A 20,176-nucleotide genomic window follows, 5' to 3' on the forward strand; every position below is an offset into this window, starting at 1 on the left:
CAGTGGGGTGACCTCGTGGAGGAGACTTTGTCATCCTGCCAGCAAAACCCACTTGTTGCGGGTGATGGGATGGCACGAGCCCTAGGGTAGCTGATCCAGGAGACGTTCCCCTCGCTGTTCTGGAGGAGAGAAGGGAGATAAGGGGAAATCTGTCATAGGATTTGCAAAGATTCTCCGGCATGATGGAGGGAGGCTTCGTGCTGATCGGAGTTGGTCTCTGGTCCTCCCTCCCCCGGGATGGTAGCTCAACACAGGAGGCAGATCCAGCCATGTGTGAAAATGGCAACCAATTAAAGTTGCTAATGATTAAGTCCTCAGGTGTCTTCTGGTGAGGAGGTAGTTATGGGACCGCTTCTCCTGTCTGGCTGGTTTTACAAGGACTGTTTTATTCATTGCCAATGTGCTCTCTGTAATTGCACTCTGCCCGTTATTTTTCTTTACTGCCGTTGTGTATCCATTGTACACGCTTTAAGTGCTGCTGTAAAATGGATGGAGAAAGCTGTGGAAGGAATCTGTGTCCGGAATCGCGTACGGTTGTCGTGCAGCGCTCTCCTGTGCTCCAGGGAGTCTGGGACGGGGACCGGTCCTGGGACTGACCAGCACAAATCTGCAGAGGTTCACCCGCAGACCTCGCAAGCGGTGGGGGGGCAAGTGGAGATGGTTTCCTGTGACACGGACAAACCTTCTTTAGGAGGGACCGTAAGGCTTCCTCCTTTGTCAATAAGCAGGATCCGTGGCTAAAAGCAGTTCCTTTCCAGCTAAAAACGTTTTTAACACATTTATTTTGGCAAGTGTGTATCCTCACAGACTTGCTCCTAAGAGAGTCTGAAAAATATCACTGACGTTTTCCTGCGCGGCTGCTTTGTAGGCTTGGGAGATGCTGAGGTCACCCCGTAAGCATCTGCTAATAAAAGCAAAGGCAGTTTCTCTCGCCCCCTCCCCACCAGCAGCTTTGCATAACGAAGATACGGTCCTGACGTCCTCGGCTCTGCTTCGTATTCACGTGGGGTTTGCTGGCTTTTGGGGTGCGCCTGCCTTGCCATCGCTCGTCGACTTTGCCCGCGTTGTGCTTCTCTGGGGGCTCCCTCTCGTATCGCTGGCCGCCCTCGCGCCACCTCGCCCAGGCTCAGCCCAGGACGTCTCCTGAGATCTGGTTTACGTTGCCCGGTAGAACCCCACTTGGCTGGGACGTGCTGGTGGTGCTTTCGTGCAAACAGCCCGCAGCGCTGGTGCTGGTCTGGAAGCAGGCAGAAATATATATATTTAGGGAGATACTTGGTTTTATTGGCGTGTGTTTCACAGGGCTACAGCTGCTCAGGTACAGCGGAGAAACTGCTGCTCGGACGACTAAAAGATTTCCTCGTGCTGCTTTGCTGCAAGTTAAAACCGGGGAAGTTTCAAGGTTTTTGTTTTAACGGTGTTTTCCAGCGTTGGGCGGTCGCAGAGCCTCGTGGGGATGTTGTGAAACACCGTGGGGTGCGTCCCAGCTCTGCACGTCCTGGCTGTGATTTGGGTTTACGGTCCCCAGGTTATCTGAGCGTGCCCCCAGTTTGGGTTGGTGTCGCTGGCTGGGGCGAGGGCTCCGGCTCTGGCTCTCTCCCTCCATGGTGGGAGCAAAGCCCCTGCCCCGGTGCTGGGCTCGGCAGGGCGCTGCCGCGGTTTCAGTCCCGCCGGGAAGGAGGGCTGTGGATGTCCCTGCTCGCTGTGCCTGCCATTGATTTTCAGGCACGGCATTTTCAAATCCAGTTTTCTTCCGAGTCAGAGACCTGGGCCAAATCGTTTCCTAGTAATCGGTTGCGCTGTTACCCCAGAGTTAATTCTTTTTTTCCTTTCTTTTTGAGAAAGAGGTTTCTGGATTCCCCTTTTGATTTTATCCATCTGTTATGATCAACATGGAGCTGAAGCGAGGAGAAAATCATACCGCTTTCTTCAGCGAAGCATTGGTACATGAGAAATTTTTAAAAGTGCGATAATGTGTTGAAACATAAAATTATATGAGCTGTTATTTTCTTGTCTCATAGTCTCCAGAAATACTTGATTCAGATTTGAGCTAAAGATAAAGCAGGGCATGCAGCTAACCCTTGGGCACTGTGCAGCGCGCTGTGCTAAATGCTCTAAGTTCTCTCTTGCAAGATCATCATCTTTGTGTTATCTGATGATGTAGTTTGCTCTTTCCCCACTGAATTTCTATCAGAATTAATCTTGTGAGAATTTTTGCAAGTTCCAGACCACAAATAAAAGCAAATCATAATTTTTCAGAGGACGTGTCTAAAATTTGGCACAGCATGAGGTGCTTCTTTCCAGAGATGAGTAATGTAACACAATAGTATGATTTTAATTAAATTCAGCAGCTTTTGGTATGCTCTGATGTGTCTTGTTCTGCAGGGAGAGAATTGATTCCATTCTGCTTTATAAAAATGGCTCTTGGGCATTCGTAGCGTGGTTTTCATCCATCTCACAGCACTTTACCAAAATCATTCCCTGACGCTGTTCCCATTTCACAGATGGGAAGGTGCTGCCCGGGTCAAGAGCGGGGCTGGAGAAGCAGCTCCAGGTCACCTCTGTGCTCGTCCCTGGTCAGCTCACAGCCACCTCTTGGTACATCAGTAAATGAAATGCTGCTTTAATCTGCCTAACCCCACTGAAGCTGATGATGAATGCATTTTCAATTGCGCGTGAACGTCTCGGAAAAGCACACGGTTTGCTCTGGATGGCTCCGGGAGTGCTGTGCTCATGAAGGCACATGAACGACGGCATGCCCAGCCGACTCGTCACAGCTCCGGGGTGCCAGAACTGATGGGGATGGGGTGATCCCATGCTCGGGGAGTGGCTTCACATTCTGGAGAAAAGGAGGAGTTAAAAAAAGAGGGGAAGGTTGGAGCTATCGAAATGACATGCTACGAACAACTGAGGTCTGAGCGCTTCCCCTGGAGAAATACGTTTTGGGATTGAAGCGGCATTAAACCTCAGCAGCGGGACGGACGGACCCGTCTGGGAGCACGGGAGCCGAAGCCGGCTGCTAACCCCCCACCCGAACTCGCACGGAAAGCACAGCCTGAAGTCCAAACTCCTGGTGAAATCGCAGACTCTCGTGGATTTTCTTTGTATTGCCACGATGCTTTCGTCAAAGCAGGGCTGTCGGAGCGTCTGTACGCCCAGCCATGGATTTTGTGAGTTACTGCAAGGTGTAATTATGGTCTGTAGACACCGTGCTGTGGAAACGTCTTCCTGCCAGGTCCTGAGCCAGGCAGGCTCGGCGCAGCCCCGTCCAGCCCAGCAGAGCTGTACAAGCTCCTTTGCGCCAGCCTGGGGCTCTGGTCCTTTCCGTTTATGAAGAAATCCCTTGCAGAAGGGGCAGCAGATGGGAGCAGCTCACGTTTCAGGGGTGTCGCGTACTCCGCCTGCTTTTTAAAATGCTCACGTGTGATCGCTGGACTTGGGAAAATGAGGGGAGATTGGCGTGCTGGCGTTGGGAGGCTGGAGTCCTGCTCCCGGCAAGGGATGAGCCACCTCCTGTAATCTCCTGTGGGTGTTTGCACAAGTCGTGAAAATCTCCTTGCCCGACACAGTCTCCACCGAGAGCGGCCTTGGATGGGAACAGCTCCTCGGGACGGAGGGCAGTGAGTGGGACGTTTCCACCACGCCTGCTTCTCACTGGGCTTTCTGTTCCCAGGGCTGGCCTTTGGTCCCAGGAAATCAGAATGGAGACACATAGGGAAAATAGAAAATAAATCGCGTCGGATCCTCCCTGCTCTGTCACACCTGGATTTGAGGCTAAGGTGCTACTGTACAAAGTTATCCCAGTAAAACTGACCCATCCCTGACCTTCTGGATTCTCTGCGACGGTACCGCAGAGGCGATCAGCTGGCTTCAGTTGCTCGGACGAGGCACCAAGATGCTGAAATATGTTCATAAATAAATAAATCTTCCCGCTTATTGCTGTTAGAATTGCAGCCTACCTGGCTCTTCCCATTAAATAATTCAGAGGAGAGAGCAGCCAGGCAGCGCATCGGGCTGCACCTTCTCCCCGCAGAGAGAATTACTGCAGGGGAGTGCGCGGGGGCGGCTGGGGAGGGTACGGCATGGGATGGATCGCGGAGCACCCCGAGTGACCGCTGAGAGCAAGGGAGGGGGTTGGCATTAGGTGCCTCATGAGATATTAAGTGATCGTCCCCTTGTGTGACGTACTCTGGCTGTGGATTGCTCCTGCCGCTCCTCGCGTTTGCAGGGCTGTGCGCGTGCAAGCTCTCCAACCCAGACAGTAGCCTAAACGTTTTGTGAGATCGAGGGGGTGCTTTGTGTCGCCTGTCGAGGGTGATCGTCTGCTCTAAGTCTTGTCCTCAAGAGGAGGAGTTCGCTCTAAACTCCGTAACAAATTACTTGGTCTTTCCTTCTCCTTTAGGCTCTAAAACAAGCACATCAGATCGGCCCTACTTTCGTTCTCTTCTTTGATCTCTGGAAGCGATGCTGTTGAGTGCTGTGGGGTTTGTGTGTGAAGAAGTCTACTCTGGGAGGTTTATTGTCTCTAGGAGCCCGTCCCAGTGGTGTTTGATGTTGCTGGGGCTTTTGCTCATCACCTGAGTGGGATCGGGCTTGGTGCAGCCCCGGCGTGGGCTGGGAGGATAAATGGCTCAGCACGTGGTTTTTCGTGACGGCGGAGTGAAAAACAAAGTCTGGTGCTCAACTAACGATATTAAATAAGACGACATTTTCAAATGAATTTAAATGGACTGGGATCTCTGCAAACCTGTGGGGTTTCTGCGGACTCGTATTAATTTACTCATCACCGTTAGTCATTCCCAGCTATAGCATTTAATACCCTGTATGAATTTCCCAGGGAATCAGTAGCTTTTAGATGCTTTGACTTCCAATGTTTCTGCTCTTTCTTAAGAAATTAATGACATACAAACTGGTCCCAAACAACGTGGTTGCTCTTGGGGAGCTCATGGCTGGAGAACGTGCAGCACCATCACCCAACCAGATGGAGACGCTTCTCCCCGCATGGTTGGGGCCAAGCTGATAATCTGCATGAAGCAGATGCTGAACCTGGATGTGCATAAGGGAAACCCCGGTGAGAAACACTGGGTTAAAAGTTCACCCAGTTGGCTTTTCTTAGAGTTGCCTTGACGTGGATCTGGTGGGGCAGGAGTGAGAGCAGGGCTGTCCTCCCCCTGGCCTCTCCCCACCACATCACATCTCTTTCTGCAGCCAGCTCAAGCGGAAAATGTTGTCTCGAGACGAGCCCGGCCCGCGGCGGGGAGCCACGAAGGTGATCTGATGGGAAGCGGCAAAACCAGCAACACGGGGAATAATTGATGGGACAGGGCCGGGGTGGGCAGCTCAGCCAGCGCTGCCCTGAGCCCTCTGCCCGTCTAGGTAGAGAAGGGTTTAATATGTTTTTCTATAGCTGGTTGCCGGAGGTTCATCCTCATCGGCTTGTTGCCGGAGGATTTATTTTTCCTGTGGTCAGCGAAGAAAAATAATGTAAATAGATATATAAGGGAATTTAAGCCAAAAGCGGCCAATTAGTAGGGCTAAATTAAACGATGTTGTTGCACATAGGGCTTTTGGGGAATAACAAGGACTGTCTGGGCGAGAGCTGCCCAAAGCCCGTGGCATGGTCCCAGCCCTGGGTGACTTGTGCTGCACTCTGGGGGCTGGCACCCTCTTTTGGAGAAGGGGAGAGGAGCTGCGGGGAGATGGCAGCTCTGCTCCCACGGCAGTGACGTGGGGACACGGGGAGATGGCAGCTCTCTGCTCCCACGGCAGTGACATGGGGACACGGGGAGATGGCAGCTCTGCTCCTGCAGCAGTGACGTGGGGACACGGGGACCTCTCCGGAGCCACTTGTGGCACGGGCAGCTGGGGAGGGAGGGCAAACCCAAGGCTTTCTCCAAAAAGCTGTCTTTCAGCTCCAGATTTTAGATGGGCCGTTTAGTAACCCTCTCCCCGGCGTGACTTTCCGTCTAATTGCGTTCTGCGCATCCTTATTTAGCCGTTAGCCGCTGCTGCGGAGATACAGGTTATTAATTCCTCCCCTGCCCTGACTTTCACTCTGGTGCTTTACCCACGGTCAGGGTGAAGCCGGGAGGGCTGACGGAGCTGCCGTCTCCGTGAAACTCTCAGTAGAAGGTTGGGTTTTTTTCTCTTTTTGCTGTCTCCTTGTCTTATGTGGGGCGGGGGGGATCACAGGAACTGATTACACCTCAAGCCCGGATTTATGGTTGGAAATGTGTGCTTGTGATTTTAATATTCTTTATGGCTCTTTTACTTCTGTCTTTCTGGCATGGGGAGCACCGGAGAAGGAGATAGTCAGAGATTAAGAGCAGAAGATGCATGTTAAAGAAAGGAGGTGGTGCCTCGTGGTGGATATTTTTTAAAAATTATTTTAATATAATTTGTTAATTATTATTATTTTAACAAGTGTTGTTTAACAAGTGGAAGTCCGATTTCTCCGTTCTTGCCGGAGCTGCGCGGGATGGCGTAGCCCTGCGGCAGCGGCTGCCGTACCCCCTCGCCCGTCGGGGCTGAAGTCCGAGACCTGTTCCCATGGCTCAGCCACGTGCAGGACGAGCTGGTGGCTTTTTTCTCTGCGCTTCACGTGGCCTCTGTATTCGTCACTAATCCCCAGGGACAGCGGGGGAGAGGAAACGCGTTCTGTAAAGATCCTGGGTGCCTCCTGCTCTCTCACCACACCTTTAGGCTTTGAAGCTTCTCTCCAAAACGGGCTCCCCCCCGCGTCTCGCGAACACGTGGGCAGCTGTTCGTGCCAGATGTTGGGGTGTTGGGACGATCGCCCCACGGCACCTGCCTTGCAGCGAGACTGAGAGCAGGCTCAGCCCCGTCTGCGCTTCCCACCCGTCGCTCTCCTCCCTCCCGCGTTGCCGCTTTGCACGCGGGCATGGCTAGAGATGCCACCCTTGGGTGCCCCTCGGTTCCCGTGGGTTTGCATCTCGAGCAGAGGCACGACAGCCCCGATAGCTGGCGGAGCATGAAATCGTCCTGCTCTGTGACTGGGGTCACCACCTGGTCGTGGGTTTAACTGAACTCGCTGCGGATGTGAGCGTTGTTTCAAAACGCTTGGTCTGAAGGTGCTCACCGAAGGAAGGGTGAAGTGAAGCAGAGGAGGGAAGGCAAATTAATGCTAGAGGCAGGATCCAAAAATAGCAAATTCGGGGGCCAGCCAGGCCACGTATTAAATCTTTCAGAAGAGACAATCTATCGTGAACCAGGGACGGTGGGAGGGGAGAGGAGGAAATTACACTTGGGGGCAGTTAAAAGTTCACGCGTATCCAGTTTTGCTCACCCACCGCATCAGCATCCCATCCCGTGCGGCTCTTAGCCTGGGGACCCCCGGCCGCCTTCGCTGCGATGCCCGCGGGGGACGGAGCGAGCTGCCCTGCGCAGCCCGTGGTCCCTGCGCGCTGCCTGGAGCAAGGCTTGCTGTGACCGCGGGGACCCCCAGCCCGACGCAGCCGTAGTCGCAAGGTGCATCCAGCCCCAGCAGAGCCATAGCCCACTGTGGCCCCGCGCCAGCAATAATACGTTGGGTTTAATTAAAGCAGTGTTTTTCATCTCCTTCATACATTATTTGGTTATTACTTCAGAATGAGCCAAGGAATTCTTGCTTTCCCCCCCCCACTCCCTCCCTTTCTCTTTTAATCTGCTTTCTCCCCCCTTCCTTTTGCCCTTTTGGTGTCCTTTCCCTCATCCCCAGGGTTTTAACTTTTTTCAGCTCTCACAAAGTTGTTAAGATGAGGAAACCCAGGTTTCGTAAGGACTCCTTCATTCCGTTGCAGCGGTGGGAGACGCCGGTGGGGAGCGGCTCGGCGTGCCCCAGTCGTGCAGGGCAGGAGCTCGCAGGTAGAAAGACTCCATCAGGGATGGAGGAGAGGGTGTTCCTCTGTCTCGACAAGTCCAGTGCTGGACTTGAATTAGGTTTCTACCGAGTTGTTTGTGCGGCACCAGCACGGCGGGGAACGACGGCTCAGCCGCGGGGTCTCTGAGATGCTGTTAGACGAAGCAGCTCCGCACTTCGGTGCTCAGATGGTGAACCAGCCTCACCACCTGGTTTCTTGTCCTGCCGTGCCGGTTCTGCCCGCGGGAAGCAGCGGAGATGATGTCCTCCTGGGAGCTAGTGCCTCAATAGGAAAAAATGTATTTGCACTGACTATTTTGTTCCAAAACACCCTCTGCTCGACGGGACGCTCGGGGCTGGGCTGAGTTCAGCTGGGGCTGCAGGGGATCTGCCGCGAGGGGTGAGGTACGCCAATAACGCTGTCATTCCGCTCCTTCCCCAGGCCTTTCCCGTCGGAGGAAACCACGGAAAACGATGACGACGTGTATCGGAGCTTGGAGGAGCTGGCGGAGTAAGTGGCCTCGCCGTCTTATGGGGAGGGGACACGGGAAGGGAAAAGTTGCAGTGTAGTTCCAGCAAAGTCGGATGCAATTTGACAGCGGGTATCGGAGAGCTGGGATAGCTGCTTTGATCGTCTCGCCAAGGCGTTTTTGTGCTCTTAGAATTGTCCATCTTTTCTCGTGTAGAGCCCTGGGAGACAGGACTTTTAACAGGGTCGAGTTCATGAGGGGGACGAGGGGGGCCAGGTCCATGGGGAGCCCCTCCACCTGCTAAATCCTGTCGTTAGCTGCAAATCCCCGGGATGTAATTCCTCCTCTGAGGGAGCAGAGCCGCTCACTGGGACTGGGGTACCCATTGCCTAAATCAGCACTGGGCGCAGTCCCCCGCCCGTGGCGGTTTTGGGGCTGCATGGGTGCTGGCACCTGGGTCTGCATCCCCCGGAGTGATTTTGGAGCGCGCCAGCCAGCCCCAGGGCAGTCACTGGGATGCGGGGTGATGCCGCCGGGGTTTCTGTTTCTATATTTATCGGGGTCTCTGGTGTCTGTGTTTTGCTGCCCGTAGTGATGATATAATGGGATTTTAAGAGCAACCTTGAACTACAACGTATACGGTGAAAGGCGGGCTCTGTCGGAATTCGATGGCAGCGTTCCCGTCGGCTTCAGCAGGGCCAGGGTTCTGCTTATGAAGTGCAGTCTGTTTCATATGGAGGGAGAGTCTGTATGGGTGGATATGTGGCTTTATACAGTTAAATATTATTGTTCCACAACATAAATAATAAGACTCCTTAATCCAATGAGTTCCTTATGGCTTCAGTTATTACAAAAGTAAATCATAAATTACTAGTCGAGGGAACGGAGTACCCTGGAATCCCCTGCTCGCGGTTAGCTCCCAGCAGCTACAGTTTAATAAAATTTTAACATATAAAGGGTTCCTTTCAAGAATAACATTTTTTCCCCCCTCTCCTAAAGTTCTCAAAATCCCTTTAATATTGGGTTTCAAAATTCCTGATTCTCACACATAGGCAGCCTTTTAATTGGAGAAAGGTTTGTGTGTGAACTCGCGCACAAGTGCTGGTGGGGATGGCAGCGCTCTCCTAGAAATCAAGGTTTCGGGGCAGTCGAAGCTGCCCAAACCGTTCCCTGGACCTTTGCTCACGGCTGCGGGTTGGTCCCTCTGTGCGAGGGGCTGAGATGCCCAAGTCCTGTGCTCAGACAGCTTAGAGGTTTGTTTCTTATTGATCACCCTGTTCTGTCCCAGGTTGCCTCCAACTTTCAACTTTCCTTTTTTTTCCCATTCTTTGCAAAATGCTCTTCGTTAGTTGGGATCACTGGGGAAAGGCACGTGTAAATCAGCACGGGGATATTGCATAAATTCCTTCATCCAGACCTGTGCTCCCGGTGCAGCCAGGTTGTGCACGGAAACACAACCTACAAAACGGAGACGTAATTCACCCGTAACTGTAAAAACCCCAGCAATGCCCCGGAGAGCAGCCCCTTAGCACGGGTGTTGCCGCTCCTGCTGCCTGGAGACACAGCAGCAATAGTCCCCTTTCTCCCTGTGACAAGGAGCGTCTCTCCGTGCCTCACAAGGAAACTTTCATTGGAAATTTGCCGGTCACAATGGTGCATACTGGGCACCGATGCTGGGCGCTGGCAAACGCGGGGCCGCATGAGAAAGCTCTTTCTTAGCCGCTGCCGATCTCCAAACAGCTGAACAAGGGCAGCATTCACGAACTGGGAATGATTCACTCCATCCAGCATCTTTGCATTTAATATTGCTGATGATCCAGCAGCCTTGGGAAGATCCGAGTGCATCCGAGATGCTTTATCGGAGGCGAGGAAGTGATTTTCACAGCAAGCGGTGAAGTGACCCAACGCGTGGAAGGAACCGCTACCGACCATCGCAAGCAGGCGCAGCAATCCTCGCTTTTGCAAGAGAGACCCCTCCATCTCGGGGGGTTTTTCCACGTGAGCTGCACGGGTGTCACACCTGAGAAGTTATTTTTGCTCTTTGGATCATTTTGGAGGGACGCACAGCCTTGACCGTAAAACCACTGTGAAACGCGCTGTTGCAGGGCCGGGGTGCAGGTGAGAGGGGACAACCCCGGTGGGCTCGACACCGCCAAGTCACCCCCCTGGAGAGAGGAGTTTCCCAAAGGGAGATATTCCCAAAGGATAAAAAGCTCAGGACAAATACTGAACTGCTGAAAGGAAGATGTTTTGTGGACTAGTGCAAGAGGTTTTTTTGGACAATGTCAGAATGCTTCATTTCAACCTTAAGTACTTAAACGGAGCGGTTTGGGGTCCCCCATTTGAGATTTTGGGTGAATTCCTATTCTGCAAAGCATTCAAAATATAAACACATTTGTGATGGAGGTGCAGATTTGGGAAGCAGAAGGAGCCAGGCTTTGTCCCCGTTGTCCCCACGGTGCTCTAAAGAGCGAGGACCTTCATCCTGGCGAGCAGCGAGGTCCGTCCCGGCGCGGAGGAGCCGTGGCAGCCGGGGACAAAAGCCAGCGCCGGGGCTGGGAGCGGATCAATAGCAGCGCCACGGGGGCCATTTCCATGCGCTGCAGAAACAAGCCGTCTGCGTGCAAGCGCGGTGTGGCCGCGGGGTGCTGGTGTGTATAAAGGATGTTCATGCCTTGATGAACGCATTGTGCTTTCACCTTTGGGGTATCGCAGAAATTATGCTGGGCTGCGTGCAGCTCCCCAGCGCTGGGTCAACCATCCAGCAGATCAAGGCAGATAATTGCCTGGAAACAGCTATTTATTTAAAAAAAAAAAAACAAAAAAAACCCAACCCAAAACCAAAACACAGCAAAATTCAAAAAACCCAAAAGAACAATTGGGGATGGAAAGGGGAGGGGAAACTAAAAGGGTATCAGGGGAGCTAGAAAGTTCTCAAATTCCCTGTCCTCAGCCCGTCGGCCCCTCGGTTTGCTTTGCCGTGGGCCAGATGGCAGCCTGCAGAGAGCCCGGGCAGATGGCAGGGGCTGGCCACTTCGCAAGCGGTGCCTGGTCGATACCAGAGGAGCGGTAAAGGGACGTTTGTCCTCTCCAGGCTGATTTATTTCTGCGTACCCTAACGCCAGACCCTCGAGCAGCAGCCGATTTGGGGGAGTTTGCCCAGGAAATGAGCAGGGCTTTGCAGCGGCAACACGAGGGCGCGTTCTCTGGAGCCTGCCCCCAAAATCAAAGCGGCCCGCGTCCTGATGGAGCTCCCATGGGTCTGCAGGGCTGCGAGCTGCCGCCTCCCCCGCGGCTACGGCTGCTGGGCGCTGACGGCAGCCGGCAGTTATCCACCTTACTGCCGAGCATCTTCCCCGCCAACCGCTTTTCCATCTCTCTTGGTGGCTGTTTCAGCTGCCTCAAACCATTCTGGTGCTTCTGGAGTTATACTTAACATTTAACCTGCTCTTTTTCTGCTGCCGGTTAAGCTCTCTCCAGTTACTTTGTCTCATTAACTTTATGAGAGTGATTAATCCTGGTCCTCTTTACAGCACCACAACCTTCTTTATCATGAACCTTCTGCATTTCGTCCCTGTGCGCTGGCACGAAGCCTGGCAGCCGCGGGCGGATTACGCCTAGGGCGGGTTTTGGGTTGTTTGGTAGCTCTTTGAAGGATTCAGAGTCAGGCAGAAGTGCTGTGGGTGGTTTGACGTGAAACGTTTAATTTGTGTGACTTTTACCTCCTTTTCTCTTCAAAAGTGAATTGCTTTGAGGGAAGAAGTTGTAGTGTTGCAAAAAGGACAAAGAAAGTGTTTTAAGCAAAGCAGGTCCCCACCAAACCCTGTGCTGGAGCCGGCACATGTTCCTGGTGGGGCTTCGTCCCACAAGTCGCCGTTCCCCAGCCTGGTTTCGAGCCACGGCTCACTGGGGATTTATCCCCAACAGAAATATTGGGGATGCTGGTGCATTTCCCAAGCCTGTTGTCCTGGAGAAGGGGAGCTGCAGAACATCTCCCGCCTGGCCTCGCTTTCTCAAGCGACGCAGCTCATTTGGGCACAGACTCTGCCAACAGCCTGTCTCCTGCCAAGAGCTTCTCGCCGAAGCTTCTCCCACTTCTTTCCCTGCTGTCACCAGCGTCGCCTCCTCGTATCTTCCGAAATAGTGATGTGGTCAGCAGAATTTCTCAAGTGCATTAAAAAAAGTAATGAATAGAGGAGCCAAGGTGAGATGATAAGTTAGCTGCCACTTTTCTCATTATTTTTGCTGTGTTGGAAAAACCACGCATGCCAGCCAGTTAAATAAATGGCTCTGTGGTACAAGGCACTTGTAAATGTGTCTTTTCTTCTTTGTCACCAGTAAAGATTTTTATATGTCCTGCTTGTGCCATCTCTAGGATCGTGTTAGTTGTTACAACTGTGCGAGGCTCATTCTCGGGATTATAACATTCCACTTTGAATGGGCGACGTAAAACCTGAGTAGAATAGATGGCAAAAGGCCTCTCTTGCTATTTCCAGACGCGTGGCTCCCTCCAAGTACAATCTGGCTAATTAAAACCCTGCAAGATCTCGAGTCCAACAACTGCACATCTTGCACTCCTTCACCCTAAAGCTTCACCCTGCCAGATGTGCTGCAAAGACAGGACTCTGCTTGTCCTCGTCTGACGGAGACAGCGAATGAAGGGTTGGGCAGATGAACCGTCTATTTATAGCTCTGAGTGCAGAGTAAGAATGAGAAAGTGGAGGATTACTGGGGCGAACTGGAGCCTCGCAGCTGCTGGGCAGCTGTCTCAGGGACCCTGCAAATGCTCTTCCAGCCTGGACCCATGGTGGCTCTGAGGTCTTCTGGCTCGTAACCTCGGCCACAGGGCTGGAAAATTGGGGTCAGCTTTTGGTTGTCTTATTTTAGCTCCTTCTCTCGAGTCGCCCTCTCTTTTTTTGCTGCTCTTGGTGGTTCTGGCTCTTTCATCAGCAGAGCGACAGTAGCACCGTGGTTTGAACAGGGTTTTGGCGTGGTGGGTTTGCCCTGAGGGGTTCCTCTTGAATTCTTGAGGCTGGTACAAACTCATTGACTTCCCAGAGTATGGGAAAGAGGTCCTTCGGTGGCCCTCGAGTCCCTCAGAGCTTCCCCCCTTACCCTCCTCGTCCACGGTGTCATTGCAAACGTGACGTGCAGCATTCCTTTAGCGTGGTGGACCTGCTGCAGACTGTTTATCGGGGAATCGCGGGCTGTCTGTGCCCATCCCCTGGTGCAGGCAGCCCAGGCTGGAGCTCCTCATCTCCCAAAGCCCAAATGCAGACTTTGCTCTCTGTTTTGGCCCGGTGCTGAGCTTTGGAGTGCTGGTTCCCAGCGGTGGGAACCATGAGACCAGTGCCTTCCCTCAAAGCGGTGAGGTTCTTCCTAAAACTAGCTCAACTTGGGCATCCTATCTGGGGAGACTTGTTTAAAATTTGGCTGTGCTTAGGTGACTGCTGCACGCTGGAGGTGCCAGGGCTCCCTGAGGGACCCTGCGTGCTCCTTCCATGTCCCTCTTTGTCCCTCGCTCCCAGGCAGCAGCCTGGCATCGGTCCCTCCGGTAAGGGAGCTGCTCCTTGGCGTGGCTGCTGCCTGCTCGGGAGGGCGTTTGCACAGAGCGGGCATCGCCAGGGAGGAAGAAGAGCTCAGCCGAAAGCACTGTTTTTCCCTGAAATTGCCTTAAATATGAAAAGCTTTATTCTTTTTGCTTTGAATGAGCTTTCCTGGCTAGGCAACATGCTGCCAGCCCGCAGCTGGTTACGTCCACCCTAATAACAGTAATTGCAAACGCTGGCTTTAACTCTGAAGGGCGGATAAAATCCCTTTCCTAAACCCAGAGCTGGCAGTGAATCTCCTAATCCAGGCGGGAGATCGTAGGCTCCGACACCCACGGGTAACTCTCGGACTCTGCTGCTTTTATTGAAGGAGTAAATTGCTTTTCTTTGTGAAGAACAAGGTGAGGATCTGGCCTTCCTTGCTCAGGTTGTTCAGTCTACGCGTGACACACTTGGGATGCTGAATTTATTGCCTCCCACAGCAGGGGACTGTGCTAAACACGGAAAATGCCTGCCCCGCTTTCCCTCCCTTTCTGGCATTTAAAATTTAGTGTGTTCTTAGGCTGCCACTGGCTAAAAATGTCCTGGTACCTGTTCTCTTTCTTTAATGACGGGGAGGGTGCATATTTTGAACTCTGACAGACAAAATGCGGAGGCTGATGAAAATCAATATGTGCCAAGCGGCGATGTCAACAGCCGTACTCACACCGGCAAAGCTCGGCCGCTCGCGGGCTGCTCCGGGGGAGGCTAATCGGCACGTTTCACTGCTCTCCGTAAAACTGGCAGCCTCTGATGGTCTCAGAGACATACTAGGAATGTGTTTTAACAAATACGCGTCCGTTGGACGAAAGTATCGTCGTTTTAATACCACCACGACTGTCAGGTTGGAGCGTCTCTGGTGCCTCTCCCCTGCTCTCTGAAGTGGAGGTGTCTTTCTGGATGGCCCCAGGACAAGGGAGCTGTTCCTGGTTTTTGCCTCAGGTCGGAAATGGGAGATGGGAAGGGCTGGTACTGGTGTGGATGAGCAGGAACGAGTGGAGCAGCGGGGGCTCAGCCCCTTGGTCAGATCAGTGAGAGTGGCGAGGTGCTGTCAGGATGTGGCCGGCCGTGATGGTCCAGCGTTCGTGTCAGATGGCTCTTGGCAGCTCTATGGACAAATTTGCTGCGTTTGCCCTTGGAAGATGTTCCTGCTACTTTCCTGGAGACCCAGAGGTGCTGGGCCAGCTCTGGGGGGGCACCCCTCCTGCTCCAGGCTTGGTTCTGGCAGCCTGTGATTTGGCAAAACCCCGTTAGCATCCCGCGCTGCCGCCTGGGTTTCTCACAGCGATGTCCTTGTGTGTGCCCGGCCCTGCTCCAGAGCTCGTGGCTCCTGGGTGGGGGACAAAAGGAGGGCTTGTCCCGGCTGGGGACAGGCAGTGCTGGGGTCTGAGGCTTGGCCGTGGCACCTGGTTGTGCTCGTGTGCAGGAGAGCAGGTCCAGGTGATGCTCAGGATGCAGGGCTTCCCGGGGACATCTTCTCCTTCCGCACGTGGCCCAGAACAGCTGCCGAGCCGCTCTTGTTGCTGGCGACGAGCAGCCATCTCACGCAGCGGGCTGTGCTCCAGCAGCAGCATCACCGCGGCACTCGCCGTGGGCACATCGTACCCAGCGGGGCTCGTGCTTGCGGCGTTAACCCAACCGTACGTTTCCTAACGACCCTCACGCCAGGGAAATGATGTATGGAGAGACAGCTAGCAATCCGAGAGGTGCGGGCGGGGAGGGAAGATTAATCAGGAACCCGGAGTTACTCGCTCTGGATAAGGAGCGGAGCTGAGAATATAAATATTGGTACAGATAATAATGGTGACGGCGACGCTTGGGAAGGAGAAGATGGATCACCAGCTATTAGTGGGCATTATTACAGCAGCTGCAATGCATCACTCTGGAAGAATGGGACGGATACATCATGCCAGTGTATTTATTTAAAATTCCCAAACTTTTATTAAATAAATCTGTTTTTTTAAAATAGAAAGAACTGCATTTAGAAAAGAATTAAAGCCCCGTTTTGCAAACAGATGTACTCAGCTGCTCCATGCTGTATAATATAGAGATGTCAAGTGTTACGGTTTGAGCACAGTTTTACACCCAGATATATTTGTATGTAATTAATACCCATGTTGAAAGAGACAGCTCGTAAAATATGCGAACGCTGTTTGATATTCCAGTGTTTCACACTGTCCTGATCCCATGGGGTTGACTTCAGTGGGAGCCGTTAGCAATCAGCACCTGTAGATCTAAGCGCTAAAATTATTATTGTTAATTGGTATTTATTATGGGCTGAATTTTCAAAAGTGTTCTAAGACTTAGGAACCCCTGGGGGAGGTTGTAAAGGCTCAGATGACAATTAAGTACCTAACACCATCACCTTTAAATACAAGTTGAGCACTACGTCTCAGCGATGCCTTTGAGGCCTGTGCTTGCAGGGGGCCCCTCCAAAGTGATGTGGCCGGTTTTGAAAATGTGATTTTTTTTTTTTTGCTGCTTAATTTATCTCTGATGTAAGTAGTGTTACTGGGGCTGAGCACCACCGAGCTGAGCGTCTGGCGAGATGGCCTTATGGTGATCGGGAGAGTCTCCCCCTCCTCCGGGAAACGTTAGATTAAAAATCACCCAGTCGCGCATCAGGGCGGGGATTGTGCTTTGGGGGGGTCGATCCATCCCCCAGAGAAACTGGACCCGGAGCTCTTAAACCCGGACGCGGTGCAGACCAAGAGTGAGCGCAGTGCCTTAAACATACCAAAATCCAACCCATTAAAATTTATTCTCCCAGCGTAATACAGTTAAAGTCACCGACACAAGAGCTGCTCCTCGTCCTAAAGAGGAGAGGCAGGAGGATGCTGTGGGCATCTTCGGGGGCAGGTGGAGCTGGACCTGGCCGGACGCGGCGGCTCAGATGGTCTCGCTGGGGCGCTTGGCCGTCGGGTCCGTCTCGGCCGGGCCGATTAGCGCCGAGCAAAAACTCGGCAGGGGCAGAGCCGGCAGCCCGGCAGGCTGGGCATTGCAGGCGCGCCTGGCACGGGGCTTGGGGCGGCTGCTTGGCTGCTGTCCCCGCTCGTGTCGAGCGGTGTTTGGCCTTTTCCAGCCTCCAGCGAGCGGGAGGATGTGCAGCGGGTACGGATCTGGGAAAAACAGAGACTCCTAATGCAAACAGGGAACGTGGACCGAGGATGTCCGTGCTGTGGGCCAGGAGAGTTTTCTTATTGTCGTGATGATCCTCCCTCCTTGGCGCGAGCAGTTCGTTTGCCTGATCGAGTGACAGCGAACGTGCCCTCTTCATTATCGCTAAATCGCTCTCCTTCTCGTTTCAGCGAACATGATCTGGGGGAGGATATTTATGACTGCGTCCCCTGTGAAGATGAAGGCGATGATATCTATGAAGATATCATCAGAGTGGAGGTTCAACAGCCCATGGTAACAATTCCTGTGCATTTTAAAGCTACACCTTGATGGGAGGGGAAGGGAGGGGATTCAATTAAATAAATGAGTGTCCGCCAATGACAGGTGATGCTGCGGGGAAGCGAATCGCTTCGCATCCTTCCTGGAAACTGAGCTGCCTCGTGAGAGGTAAAAATAAGCCAATCTGGGATGGCGCTTGCCCGGAGGGAGTTCTCCGAGGAGTTTCCCAGCCCATCCTGTCATCCGAAGGAGTTTGGGGAGGAGGAAGGGAAAGGAAGAGCTAATAAGCCCTAAAAGATAAGCTAAAAATAGTAATTGCTGCTGAGCCAAGGCAGCGCGTGTCACTTCAGCCCTTCCTGGGGAGGGGGGAGCGCGGCGGCTCTGCCTGCTCCATCAGCCAGATGTGCCGTGTCTGCCACCCGTATTTTTAGATCGGGGTGAGGGCTGACAGATCTGTGCGTGGAGGAGCCAGCGCTCGTTCGTGCCTGTTGCCGCTCCTGCCTGGGTGTCTCGGAGCGGGTAGATGTTTACAGTGGAGCTTTCTGGGGCAGCGGGGACCTGAGCGGCTCTAGGGACAAGCAGCCAACCCCATTCATCATCTCTAAAAGCCTTTCGATGATGGGGAAACCCGGGTGTGCAGCACGCACGGCCTCGTGGAGGGACGTGCGTTAACTCCAAGGGCCCTGGTGCAAGTACGATGCGCCATGGGTGCGCCAGGAAGGTGCACGGAGCCACCCTCGCTACCTGCGTCCCCAGCGCCAAGGAGGCTGGCTGTCCTGGCTTCTGCTGATGCAGAACTGGAAGAGACCTTTCCATCAGAGCGTAACCTTCCAAATTTTCTCCCACCCTCTGATATCTGCCACCCCCGGGCTTTGTGCAGACTGTAATTACTCTCTCCTGGCCGCAGACAGTGCTGACGACGGTACATACCTCCCCATAACAAAGCAGGATCAATGGGCGAGTTCGCTGATTAATTAAATCCCTGGAGTGGGGCAGGTGGCTGTGCCAGCCGAGGTGCGGGGAGGCAGGGCTTCACCCCACGGAGCCTGGCGAGCGAGCCGAGCTGTGCGGCAGCGATGCCCACGTGGTGATTTCTCACCCATCCCGCACCTGGCTGCAAGCGGTACCAAGACCATGACGATGGTGGTTGAGGCACTTCATCCCTTCACGCCTTGTCTGCAGCCCGAGGAGCTCCCTGCACACCAAAACCCCCTGGATCAAGGCATTAAATATTCCCGCTGATCCCGCCGAAGCGCTTGGAGCTGTTTGCGGACACTGGTGGCCATGCTGACGTCAGCACGGCTCGTTGGCCACCGGTGTTTTTACCACGTTGCCATCAGTTGCAGAAGCCAGTTGGCCCAAGAACTGGCCGCTGGGAAGGTTTTGGTAGGAATTTCTTGCATAAAAGGCAAAAGTGGGGGGAAGTTCCCACCGTGCGGGTGCCCCGCAGCTGGAGAGTGCAGGATTAGAGTCAAGGGAATTGGTAATTTTTCACTGTCCCCTCCACAAAGTTTTACATTTTGTCAGACACCGCTGAGCAGCGATGGAGGCAATGGCTCTGACTCCCTTCCCTCCCCTCCCCTGAGCAAAAAAGCCTATTTTTAATGTAAGCATGCACGTAGCTGTCTAAATAATGGCTTTTTTTAAAGATTTGTTGCAATAGCAAGTGTGTAATGCTAATTGGTTTCTTGTATTTCTGCATGCTTCAGATTAGATATATGCAGGTAAGATGCATTGATTAAAATATTGGTTTCCATCCAGCTGATAGGTCTGAGCTGTGAGTTAAAGAGGGTGTAGAGAGGGTGTCCGGTCCTGTGCATGATCATGAAAACCCCGACACTGAATCACCTCCCCAGTTCAGAGACTGCACTGACCGGTGCAGCACCTCCCGAGACGTGTTTTCTGCTCCGCTTTACGGATGCAAAAGCAAGAGAAGTGACTCCAGGAGTTGGGGCTTTAAGAAACACATGTATTATCAGATTTGACCTAAAATCATGAGAATTGGCAACCCTAGCAGGGGATTTGTGTAAGTCTGAGATATTATTTATGACCCACTTAGGCTCTGCTGTGAGTTTCATCTTAAGCAAAAAAAAAATAAATGGGGAAAACTAGCATTATTTGTTCTGTAGCTGATAGTCTTTGGTAATGTAGCTATAACGAATGCAAAAAATATAATGCTTGCCGTGTTGAAACATATTGAATAGGACAGCCAGGGTTCCTTCCTAATTTTTTTGGATAAAAATAGTTTCCTTTAACACAAACCGGTAATACTTGTGCTTGTTCTGAGTTTGCCGTCACCGAAGGCTGAACTGGAGCTCTGCTCCACGTGAGCAGGTTGCTGAACCCCTATTAAGAGCATCCGGCCATGCGTTCCTTTTTCCTTTTTCTAGAAAATGGGAATGACAGAAGATGACAAAAGAAATTGCTGTTTGCTAGAAATCCAAGAAACTGAGGCCAAATACTACAAAACACTTGAAGATATAGAAAAGGTAAGAACTGAGCCATCTTTTCTATACCATCGCCTTCCACATCATCCCTTGATCTCGCATTAATCTCGCTGTATTAGTTCTCCCTGCGAGAGCTGGCAGATGTGATGAGGCAGGATCGATGCATTCACATGTAAAATTAGAGAGAAGGGGGATCCAGAAAACCCATACTGACAAGCACAAATGTGCAGCCTGTAACTGCAGGAGCCAAACAGCATATTTTTTCTGATCGCTGCATATTGGAAATAGGCTGAAAACCATCCTGCTGTGTCCCCCCTACCCCAGGGTAAGAGACTCCCACTCCTCGCTCAGCCGGGCCGGTCTTGCCAATAGGAGCCGTGTTTGCAGATATCTTATCACTTTGATTGCTACGCAATA

The 20,176-nt window shown here is 52.7% G+C and overlaps 1 protein-coding gene across 3 annotated transcripts in view; it reads left to right on the forward strand.

Moving 5' to 3' along the window:
* The window catches only part of VAV2 (vav guanine nucleotide exchange factor 2), a 147,220-nt gene that overhangs the window by 100,924 nt on the left and 26,120 nt on the right, over positions 1–20,176 (forward strand). For all 3 annotated transcript variants that reach the window (XM_054848699.1, XM_054848697.1, XM_054848698.1), the window contains 3 exons: positions 8,301–8,369; positions 17,225–17,327; positions 19,703–19,801. In XM_054848699.1, the coding sequence (XP_054704674.1) occupies positions 8,301–8,369; positions 17,225–17,327; positions 19,703–19,801 (271 nt within the window). The remainder of the gene's footprint in view (positions 1–8,300; positions 8,370–17,224; positions 17,328–19,702; positions 19,802–20,176) is intronic.

Source organism: Grus americana, chromosome 20 (genome assembly GCF_028858705.1).
Source record: "Grus americana isolate bGruAme1 chromosome 20, bGruAme1.mat, whole genome shotgun sequence".
Taxonomy (NCBI): Eukaryota; Metazoa; Chordata; class Aves; order Gruiformes; family Gruidae; genus Grus; species Grus americana.